The sequence below is a fragment of the Diuraphis noxia genome, unplaced genomic scaffold (genome assembly GCF_037042655.1).
Source record: "Diuraphis noxia isolate RWA-SAM2 unplaced genomic scaffold, SU_Dnox_SAM2 contig0002, whole genome shotgun sequence".
Taxonomy (NCBI): Eukaryota; Metazoa; Arthropoda; class Insecta; order Hemiptera; family Aphididae; genus Diuraphis; species Diuraphis noxia.
The window spans coordinates 54,902,743-54,915,373 of NW_028301712.1; the positions used below are offsets into that span (position 1 = coordinate 54,902,743).

General features: G+C 32.2%; 2 protein-coding genes across 7 annotated transcripts in view; both read left to right on the forward strand.

Moving 5' to 3' along the window:
- Positions 1-1,389, forward strand: part of LOC107162459 (uncharacterized) — a 32,459-nt gene extending 31,070 nt beyond the window's left edge. For all 6 annotated transcript variants that reach the window (XM_089219585.1, XM_015509373.2, XM_015509368.2 and 3 more), the window contains one exon: positions 23-1,389. In XM_089219585.1, the coding sequence (XP_089075711.1) occupies positions 23-258 (236 nt within the window). In that variant the 3' untranslated portion in view covers positions 259-1,389. The remainder of the gene's footprint in view (positions 1-22) is intronic.
- A 3,696-nt stretch (positions 1,390-5,085) lies between these two features.
- Hr83 (nuclear hormone receptor 83) lies at positions 5,086-12,216 on the forward strand. Its single transcript, XM_089219887.1, has 7 exons — positions 5,086-5,483; positions 10,390-10,530; positions 10,650-10,745; positions 10,932-11,021; positions 11,298-11,481; positions 11,586-11,698; positions 11,786-12,216. The coding sequence occupies exons 1-7, from the start codon at positions 5,480-5,482 to the stop codon at positions 12,010-12,012; spliced, it is 855 nt and encodes a 284-aa protein (XP_089076013.1). The 5' UTR covers positions 5,086-5,479; the 3' UTR covers positions 12,013-12,216.
- Positions 12,217-12,631: the final 415 nt, after the last annotated feature.

Below are 12,631 nucleotides of genomic sequence, written 5' to 3' on the forward strand. Positions count from 1 at the left end.
ATTTTTTTTTATTTGTTTTTAGTGAACAAACATCATGCAACGGTGGAAATTAAACACGAACACAATTATGATCCAGCGTCAGCTGCAGCTGCCGCAGCGGTAGCCGCGGAACACTTTCTCTTTCCCGGTACGACGGGCGGCCATCACCATCCCCAACTGGGTGGATTTAGTTTTCCGCTTCCTCAGGCTCCGATGCCAGCACACAACTACCAACACCTGTTGAACGGACACGTCAACAATAAACTGATGGCGTCCTAGAATCCATCTTGTATATAGATTGAAATTTGAAACAGCCTCTGTTATTGGATTTTGTACATAATTATAATATAGTATGTCCTATATATACACATATATCATATTATTATCATATTAACAATATAATAATATGTAATATATAGTCAACCAAGTTCAATTTTTTGCGATTTCTTGACTTGTTAAAATGCAAACTAATACTAACAAAATTAATATATTATAATTATACATAGTTGTGTATGTATACCTACTGAGTACTAAAATACCAACAGTATACCAAAAAATTTGTTAAGTAAAGTAAAATATCATATGATGATAATGTCAATTTATTGTAAACGAGCCATTTTTTGAACACATATAATACATTATTGTATCACGCTCTCTTTCCAAAACTTTATTTGAAACTATAGTAATTGCTTATCACGTTAGTCGTATATTTCGATTTTGTTTAAATTTTAGTGCAGACACATCCACGCGTTATAGTTTTTTGGGATGATCCATTTAAAATTTAAATGTTTACGGAGAATGAACTATTTAATGACTAACTGTTTTTAATTTGTCTAGTCTTATATATATGCTGTAAGCATTAAAATTCATCGATTTACAAATTCGTTTTTATTTTTCGTGGCTATAAGGTTTTGGCTACAGAACGCTTATCACTCACGATTCACGAAATTATATTTATCTGTTAAAAATTGTACATAATATTTTATTATTTGGATCTAAACAATATTTTTTGAGTGTTGTAAATTATTTTTGGCGTGTCCTGACTCTTCAAAAGCCAAATTTTGATTTTTCATTATGTATATATATAACATTAACTTGTAGATTTACTATTAATTTATATTACGTGTAAGTATAATTATATATTTATTGTGTACTATATACTTAATGAAATGTAAAACTATTTTATAAATATGGTAATATATACTTACGACTTAATGATTGTATACAATTAAATCGCTAACATTGTAATAATGTTATTGTTGTATAACAGCAAATACTACGAGCATGACGGTTGGTGCGTATCTATCGTTAATAATAAATATTATCCCCAACATTATGTATATTATATTATAATATTATGTCAAACTAAACATAATATAGTAATTAATAATTATCTATTATCAGTCTCTATGTATTCTACTCTAATAGTAATAACACGGTGACAACATTATTGTATTTAACAACAATTATAAAACTATTATATCAAAAACATAAATAAAAAAAACCCCGTTTTCAGATGTATAACAACATATGTACAGATATGCATTTTTATTAAAATATTTTACGTTTATTTGCTGCACTAACCAACCAATTAAACCACCAAGGCACAAGTTAAAATTGAACGATTTATGATTTATCATTAATTTAATCGATGATGACTTTGGTAAATGAGTGGGTTCTAAAAAGTTCAAATAGCATTGGCATAATTACCAACTAGAGGGCTTTCTGAAATCAATCTCCGAACATTTTACAATAACATATTAGTATTACCCGTTGTTAAAAATATATAACTTAGAAGTTTAGTACGAAGCAAGATAGATATACTTTTAAGTTTTAATATAGGTATGTTTATTTTACATATTTTGGAAAAGACGTATCTTTCATCGAATAAACTTTAAACAAGTTTGCACAAAAAGAGATACATCTGAGATTAGTACCTGTTAATAGTATAATGTCATATTGCAGTTTTCAATATAATATAGGTACCTATATTATATAATTATATATTAATTTGAATATAGTATATAAATTCATTGTTGATTAATGATTTGTTTAATTTAAGCTGACTTAAAAATATTCTATGAATATAATAACTTATTATTAATAAGTAAAAATGTGATTAGAGAGAAATAATTTTGGATGACACTACCTCCCTCCACCATACCTCTTAATCACCCAATATTTCTGAATAAAATAAGTACGAGCAATATAAATTGAAATTAAATTTTTTGTAATCGTATATCAGATAAAATAAAATATCTTGTACCTAACTATAACATCATAATTTGGTTAACAATATAACTCAATTAAAATTAAAAACTTATACCTATGTGGCTTGACTTGGTGTGCTAAATATAAAAATTAGTTAATTTATCAAGACGTGAAGTTGGTTTTAATTTTTACACGACTATGTCTAAGTTATATAAGTTTATTAAAGGAATTATATTATATAAACCAAATTAATATTTAATAACCGATTTATCATAATTTTGGTAAGCATACCAACGAATTTATCGTTGTATAATATAATGATAAAATTATGGGACTTAGTTTGGTTAAGTTAAGCTCACACATGCATTTTTTTCAGCTTGTAATAAAATAATATTTAACAAGAGCAATTCCCAGTGAGGTAGCTAGTACAAAAATCATAAATTTTATAAACAGATGAGTGTCATGCCATCGCACAGTCGTTAGGTATACATAGATATCGATATTCCACTTCCGTCGTGCAGTCACCTCCGAGTTAATCAACATTAATATTCAGCCTCAGGAAAACATCGTCTAAGCATCTTGAGCCTTTAGGAATTAGCCATTATTTCTGACATTTCTGTTTACTTGTATGCTGTATGACAATATTATTATTATTATTATTATTGATTAATGTTTATTATTATATAGCATTGCTGTTGCACTGTCCGAAAGCTGTCCTTCTTCGCCAGGAACATAGCAATTATATATGTTTGATCGCTGTTCACGCAATCACCAAATACCATTTGAACGTATGCAATCTATCACTAATCATTTTGTGCGGGACTTCAAGATATCTATCGTGGGCCCTGGGACGAGAAAACATTTTGATTTTGAACGTTCTTTTGTTGTGCGTCTTTACGGCACGCACACCTCAACTCGCGTCTTGCTCACCGTCTCAGAAATTATAATCGCGAGCACAGTATGTTCACCGTTTTTCGCTGATCTTCGTAGGCTGTTAGTCACGCGTTACTATTCCGCATACCGAAAATCGACTGGTCTGCCACGTGTATGGTGCGGCTACGTTATCGTACTCTTTACATCGTAAACCAGTACCATATTTTCTGTTGTGACGTAGTTTGTCGTTATTAGTGTTATTTTTACAACATTACTGCGCTACCACCCCGTCGTCGGTTGTATTATAAATTATAACGTAATGATTTACTGTCGTGCACTTGCCACTTAGATAGAAAAAAGGAATCCGATTACCCACTATAACTAAATTTGATTGTTGTTGACTACCGGCTCGTCAGTACATATTATTATATATTTACAATAAAATTATGAAATTTTTTGGTTTATCAAAGTTTACACTATATCATACTTGAGAGTTCGTTTCGAGATAGTGAGATAGAGAGAGTCGAGATACTATACATGTATATAGTATATTATAATATATATCGGACTTAAGTTTCATATTTTATCGAGTTCGTAGCAAAAAACCTACGCACCTCAAACAGGTGTTTAATTTTTTTTTTACACATTTTGTGAAAATAACAAGTCTTGCCTAAGATCAATAGACTAATAGTATGAGTCAAGACTAAGTCATCATCACTAGCTATACGCTGCCTGCACGTCTAGCATAAAGGTTATGTTTCGGTTCAGTGGTTCAGTCCCGATTCAGTCGGATTAGGAATCTAGTTTGGTCTTAGGAAGAGTTACAGTATAAATGGTATATACTTAAGAACCAAGATGCTTACACAGAATAAACATTTGGTGGGAGGATTTAAGAACTAAAGTTGTACTCATACGATAAATATTATTTTCATAATACATTTGTTTATTAAACAAAAAAATTGTAAGGTATGGTTGTATTACCAGGCGCCCAGGCGTTTACCGTGGCTAAATAAAACCGAGATAGACTGCAGCAATCTACCAACGGACGGACCTAATACGCAGGACAGTCGAGAGCAATCTCGATGCCTATTATTAATACAAGTCCGTTAAACTTTGACTAATTATAAATAATTTCATTTATAGGTAAATTATTTAATATACCTAGTTATTAGGTCAATTTGTCGAAAACTAAATAATGATCGCGAGGGTCCGAACGGTCATGTGTTACGACTTACGACACTAAAGAACATGTTAAAGTTTGCGAAAGACCAAGATTGCGAACGACTCGACTGCCTGGATATTGTGAACTGCAATTATTTGTTTGTTCCAAAAATAAAAATAAATATTGATAATTTTAAAAGAATTAGAAATTAAACTCAAATCGTATTGTATATACGTGCGACCTATTGCTGCAGAAAAATAACTGCCACACGAGAAATAAAAAAATAAAAAATGAATCGTTTATTATCAATAACAACAATACAATATAATGATGATAAAATAATGACCGACGACGTGAACCTTTAGGTTTTCAAGTTTTTTTTTCCTTTTAATGGATACATTCAGACGTCGGGATTTATGATATCTGGTTGACAGGTGGCAAAAGCAAACATTACTTTAATGGACACGGGCGTGGGATCAATGGTCAACCGGCGTCACCCGGCTGCTAAAATGCAGAATATTATTATTAATTATTATTATATTATATCTATACGAACGCGAAAATGGTAGTGCCGGTGGCACGAATATAAGTGCATGCACTAGTAATGGCGGGCGCGCGCGCACGTCCTCAAAGGGACTTTTGAATGGTTTTTGAATAAATAATAATACCGAGAACATGTAGGGTCGCCCACCCACCCAACAGTCTATACCCGTTTGCGGCCGATTGTAAGTATGTATATTATTATTATTATTATTTACACTCGCACAATTATCCGCCCATTACCGATTTCGAATAACAGCAGCGATTTTCTTTACTTTCCGCCAACCCTCGCATATATGTCACGATAACAATAATATAATATAATACTACCTTACCATGACGTGACGTGTGAGTAAGTTTTCCCGTAGTGATGTTTTTCGTTTTCCCCTTTGGCACACACGTACAATAACGCAAAACTCTTCAGTCGCAGTCCGCGTGTAGGTACCAAGTCCGCTGCAGACACTAACCCTTGCAGAACGACCGCAGACGGAGCGGCAGTCATACAAAATATTATTTTTTTTCACCGAAAAATCAATCAATTAATTATCATTTTATTACGCACAGATTTGTTTAAATTCTACAACATCAATAAATAATAGTTGCAGTAGTGTCTGCATACACATCATAGTATCACACGTCATTCCACTGTACACACACGTGGAACAGGGATCAAGCTCGTTTTGTATAATTTATGCATAAATATACACTAAACGCATGGGTGAGTACAGATAACAATAATATAATACGTTCCTCCTCATGTGACTATTCATTGTCAACTGTTGTAAATTATTAATATTAATTATTGTACATACTGTATAGAGTCTATAGATTGTAATTTTTCAAATAAAGCCAATTATTTAAAAAAAAAAAAATAAATATATATATAATACGTTTCGATATCGCTCATTAACGTCTCAGTACTTCTTTTAACGACTATTCTTCGGGATTTAAAAATACATATTTATATTATACATTAATTTTTTTATTTTATTTTATTGGATTAACAGAGCTTCAATAATATCTGCGGTCATTGGTCCGTAATCGTTACGGACTGTTTTTAACACTATGGGGATAGTGAGATATCTTATGTTGAACATTTCAGAGAGTTTGTGAAATATATTGTTATTTTTTTTTTTTTACAGTAATTGTCATATTATAATTAAAATAGACAAGTAAATATTATATTGCGTTTGTAAAAAACCAGCTGAAGCAAAATAAAAACACCCTCCAAAACTTTTTTCTGCGTACGTCAGAGTAATTTGCTAAGGCTATGTTTGAGAAAACATTTTAGATGTTTTTGGTTTTTATCAACAAATGCTTGTTGCATCGTCGATGGGTTTCCGAGAATTTATCTGGAGCTGTTGAAATTAGGGCCTTCTAGTAATTTATTGCGATGTATTTGATGGTCAGTTGTTTGTCACTAAGTTCACAAATCAAGCAATTTTCTTTTGTTACAGTCATATTGTACAGCCGTCGAAGATTAAAAGAGATGTCTGGTTTTCATTGGGAAGGGGGAAGAATATTAGCAAGTTTGAATACTCGGATACTCTATCATAGAATAGTAGGACAATAATATCATATTATGCTTTTATACCGTCGAGCTCTGCGGTGTTTGGTTATATTATATAAATATATTATTATACTCTACTATTTAAGTACGTGGTAGATTTTCCGAGTGGCGAGAGGCTGGAGGGCTATTATAACAGTATTCGATTTATCGCCCCAAGTGTATTTATGTCATATTTTAAAACGATCGAATGATCAATCCTCGGTGTATGACGGTTTCGCGTTAACATGCCTATTAGTTGTTGAAAATCGTTGTATTTAATTTAAAGGTTTTCAGATATTATATTATAGTAGAAATGACAAAAACGTACATTCGCCCGTAGTTACCTGACAATATGGACAATATGGTATAACATGCATAATACAAGTACCTATATAGGTACTTAATATCCGTCAATTTATTACTCTGTTCACATCGGTTGTACCTACATGTTATATTATTGCGATTATTATTTAAAGCCCATCACCGTGGCGTAAAAACCGTCACGAATGTCCGAGTGTGCCAGAGGACATAATTCATTTTTGTTGTTTTTAACGGCAACAATAAATACAGCACTGCGCATATTATAGATCATTTTAATTTATTTATAACAAGTACTTATAACAACAATGCTGCGTGTGCAATAATGCGTATTTATTATGTATAATATTGACGTACGAGACTTATACGGTTTGTATATGTTTATGACGCGTTATGGGTATAACAATAATACGAAAACGCTCGGGAAAAGATAACGAAAATCAATTATCTGCGGATGTCGTTGTCTCGAGAGCGTTGTATAATAATTATGATATATGCAGTGTTTGTATAATAACGTATGCGTGTTAAACAATAACGAAGAAACACATTTTTGTTAGGTGTTTCATAAAATAATCTTATTATATTTATAATACATATTAGGTATACTGAAAACCTTAATGTTTTTACGTCGGTGTTAACATATTGGGATTAGTTGACGTGTCCGCGAAATCAATTAAATAGACGTGCGTACATGTTTGTCAATAGGTATCTATGACTTATCATCAGTAATCAGTTTGGTTATTACTTATTAGTTATATTAAATTAATGTATGGTATATTTCTTTCAAGACTCTAACATATGCGTATGCATTTTTTGATGTAATAAAAAATTTTTTGCTGAAATTACTTTGAGCGTAGCATCATTTTGGAAAACATGCGTTTGTTCTGACGGACCCTGTATTTAATTAATAGTTTATTTAAGTTAAACGTTGTTAAGTTTTTTTATGCAATTTAATTAGACTACACTAAAATCATTGATTATAAATACTAAAATTACTATCATATGAAACGAGTACCGACATTACATATTATGTATATTGTTTATTTATTATTTGATTTTATGCAGTATTATAATTGTTAAGATTTTTATTATTTCTGTTAGCTGAATTAATTTGTGAATTTGTCCCTATACTCTGTTCAGCGAGAGAATACATAAATTCTGCACATCACTACGTGACATCCTACCATTGAGACCGGTTCCATCGCGTGATGATGTGTAGAAAAACCATCGAACGTAGAATTTTCGTCCGTCCGCGGCGCGGCGTGTTCTCTCCTAGCCCCCAGGACTGAGTGTAGGTAATATAATGTATAGTCCCCATAGGCGCATATAGTTTGAATTTTTTTAAGGAAATTAAAACGCCCCTCCTCACAAGGTATTTTCTAAAAATTACTTATTTTTAGTACTAAGTGCCGACTTTTGAATTGGGGTAATTAGCAATAATTTGGGGGCCAAGTCATACCAAGCTCCCCTCTGTTTGTAACGATGGTTATAGTAACTAAACAGTAAACATCTTAATACTATATTAAATATAATTGGTTAAAACACCAGCCAATTATAATTGTAGGTATATTTTTTATTTTTATATTTACAATCCGTTACATAATAAAATTTAACGATAAGTAAAAGAGATATTATCTATTAAATGAATTTTAAAAAAATGGCTTGAAGAAAGAACAGACTTAGGAAGCCTTCTAGTGAAGACACTTTGTCAGTTATTGATATAAATTTTTATGAGTTTACAATAAAATTATAAATACAATGAAATTATTAACTAATAGGTCCCGAAACCACCGCCTTTTTAGTCTTTTCCTATAGGATTGTCGAGTATGCTCGCTGACGCAAGTACTTTGTTCAAAGGATTAGCGTGGTTGACGTAAATATGAGTCCCTATACTCTGTTCAGCGAGAGAATACATAAATTCTGCACATCACTACGTGACATCCTACCATTGAGACCGGTTCCATCGCGTGATGATGTGTAGAAAAACCATCGAACGTAGAATTTTCGTCCGTCCGCGGCGCGGCGTGTTCTCTCCTAGCCCCCAGGACTGAGTGTAGGTAATATAATGTATAGTCCCCATAGGCGCATATAGTTTGAATTTTTTTAAGGAAATTAAAACGCCCCTCCTCACAAGGTATTTTCTAAAAATTACTTATTTTTAGTACTAAGTGCCGACTTTTGAATTGGGGTAATTAGCAATAATTTGGGGGCCAAGTCATACCAAGCTCCCCTCTGTTTGTAACGATGGTTATAGTAACTAAACAGTAAACATCTTAATACTATATTAAATATAATTGGTTAAAACACCAGCCAATTATAATTGTAGGTATATTTTTTATTTTTATATTTACAATCCGTTACATAATAAAATTTAACGATAAGTAAAAGAGATATTATCTATTAAATGAATTTTAAAAAAATGGCTTGAAGAAAGAACAGACTTAGGAAGCCTTCTAGTGAAGACACTTTGTCAGTTATTGATATAAATTTTTATGAGTTTACAATAAAATTATAAATACAATGAAATTATTAACTAATAGGTCCCGAAACCACCGCCTTTTTAGTCTTTTCCTATAGGATTGTCGAGTATGCTCGCTGACGCAAGTACTTTGTTCAAAGGATTAGCGTGGTTGACGTAAATATGAGTCCCTATACTCTGTTCAGCGAGAGAATACATAAATTCTGCACATCACTACGTGACATCCTACCATTGAGACCGGTTCCATCGCGTGATGATGTGTAGAAAAACCATCGAACGTAGAATTTTCGTCCGTCCGCGGCGCGGCGTGTTCTCTCCTAGCCCCCAGGACTGAGTGTAGGTAATATAATGTATAGTCCCCATAGGCGCATATAGTTTGAATTTTTTTAAGGAAATTAAAACGCCCCTCCTCACAAGGTATTTTCTAAAAATTACTTATTTTTAGTACTAAGTGCCGACTTTTGAATTGGGGTAATTAGCAATAATTTGGGGGCCAAGTCATACCAAGCTCCCCTCTGTTTGTAACGATGGTTATAGTAACTAAACAGTAAACATCTTAATACTATATTAAATATAATTGGTTAAAACACCAGCCAATTATAATTGTAGGTATATTTTTTATTTTTATATTTACAATCCGTTACATAATAAAATTTAACGATAAGTAAAAGAGATATTATCTATTAAATGAATTTTAAAAAAATGGCTTGAAGAAAGAACAGACTTAGGAAGCCTTCTAGTGAAGACACTTTGTCAGTTATTGATATAAATTTTTATGAGTTTACAATAAAATTATAAATACAATGAAATTATTAACTAATAGGTCCCGAAACCACCGCCTTTTTAGTCTTTTCCTATAGGATTGTCGAGTATGCTCGCTGACGCAAGTACTTTGTTCAAAGGATTAGCGTGGTTGGCACATAAGTTGAATCGTCTATAAAAAGTTTTAGCTACATCACAGACGGGTGAGTTGGCAAGATCGTTATGTAGGGTTTGGTTGGAGACGTAAAAAGGTGCTTTAGTTGTAGCTCGAAAGGTTTTGGATTGAAAGCGTTGAATACGGTTAGTGTTTGAAATTTTTGCAGCATCACCCCATTAATTCCCAGCGTACACATTCGTTTAAGACGTAGACACATTTAAATGTTTTTTTTTACATTATTATTTAATTACAATTATTTCCAAATAAGGCTATAATATTATACACTCTGTCACACCTCATAACTGAAATTTTATTATTTATTTTTAATTTTAATTTTTTCTTATTTCAAACGATCGCAGGACGAACACTACCGATCCCGGTATACTGCCGAGTGTGTGGTGATAAATCGTTTGGAAAACACTACGGTGTTTACTGCTGCGATGGTTGCTCTTGTTTCTTCAAGCGGAGTGTCAGGCGGAGGATCGTATACACATGTATTGGTACGTCGATCGTTAAGTATCTAAAAGCGTATATTTTGTTAATAATATGCACACAGTGTAAAGTATAGTAGACATTATTTTTATTAATAACATTAATAGCTGTTGTTACATTCGTTTAGCTGGTACGGGTCAGTGTATTGTGGACAAGGCGAGAAGAAATTGGTGCCCGTTTTGTAGACTTCAAAAGTGTATGAAGGTCAATATGAACGTTTCCGGTAAATATTATGTTTATACAATATTTCTATAAGTATAAACATGATAATACATTATATCATATTAACATATAATAACGATACATTATACATATATTCAACTGACGTAAAACTTTTCAGTTTGTTAGTTTTTTTTTTATTGGCTTCGTTATTTTTCAACTGTCCGATCTCAGTTCTCTTTTTCCTTAGCCGTTCAAGATGAACGAGGTCCGAGAAAGTCCAAGTTGCCTAAAATAACTGAAATCAACACCGTGGTGCCAAAAAACTGGACGACAAGAAGTAAGATATATAATAAGTTAATGATTCCATTTGTTACATTAAATCCATGATCAACGAGTTCAAATAAAATGTAATCTGTATAGAATCGTCACTGGTTTATTGCCAATTTCTCTTAAGTCCAACGGGTTATAAGCATAGTTATCCCTTACATACTATGATTACAATCGATATTTTAGTCATCCACTTAACTGTGAAAAACCTATTAAAAAAAAGTTACGTCCACGTGCTGTGAGTACCGAGTACCTACAATATCGTTCGTTCTGTTTCGTGGTTTAGATGAATACGTATACGAAATTGGCGCCCAAATATTTTTAACGAGTCTCAAGCAGTGTAGATTCAACGAATCAATGGCTATATTACCAAACGCTGTCCAAAATGAAATACTCAATAGGACGTGGCATCAATCGTTCGTGCTAATGGCGGCGTTTTGGCCGATGAACCTCATAACACTTTTATCTGGGTGAGCTCCATATATATTACGTACTGTAAAGGTATTAGTTATATCGTATAACATAGTTATTTTCATTGCAATAATTAAAAGAATTTTTTCTTTGGTTAACATAGATCCAATTCAAGCATCGAACATATAGTCGCCACGTTAATCGCCAGTCACCGGGCTATGAGACTCGATTCGGTCGAATACAATTTAGTACTTACCCTTGTCCTATGCCGGCCAGGTAAGTGATGTTATCTTTTTAAAAAATCGATAATATTGTTGCAGCAATTCAGATTTGTATATGTAAGATTTTGTGTTCTGTTATGAGATCTATGTGGTGCAGCAGAGTTCAAAAACGACTTGACCATCATCGGAACAAACGCCAAAAACGCTCTGATGAAACACGCTGCGTTCAAGTCACCGACCAGATACTATGAAATATTGGCATGTATACTTTCCATCACTGAAGATCTGGCTGGATACATAAAAATAGTTTTTTTCGAACCGTCCGTCAGAAATGTACCGATGAACCACCTCGTCTCGGTCATTACTTAGATGCTCCACAATTTATTTAATTTCTAGTCAGCTTCTACAATATCACAAAACAAAATATATTAACAATAGGTATACATTATATTATATTATATTAAACTATTAAGGTATTTAATATGTTTACAAAATATTAATAAACGCTCAACGTGTAAATAGATAACAATATAATTATAATTATACAATATACACTATGCCTAATATAATATAATATAATAGTGGAACCTTGTCTTATTTCTTTTTTTTTTAAACAGAGCAAGTCATTTTGTTTTTGGAAAATATGTCACTTATTTTTGGAAAATACCACAAGTCTGCTGCAGATTCTATATTTCAGTAGTTAATATATATAGCAATAAACTAGAAATTAGTTTGAATAAGGTATAAGAAAGCTGACTAAAATATTTCGTTATTTTTCAAAACAAATAAATAAATCAGTACGTGTTCGACCTCCGTCCAAGACACATGTGTGTCATGTATTTATTAGCCTCCGATAAATTGCTTCGGCAATTTTATCAATCATGAATTTCCAATAAGAATGAAATATACAATCAACTCAAATCACTCAAACATTTAACATCAATCAAATCAAATGGTGGGCATAATAAATCTTGATATCGCTAAAGCT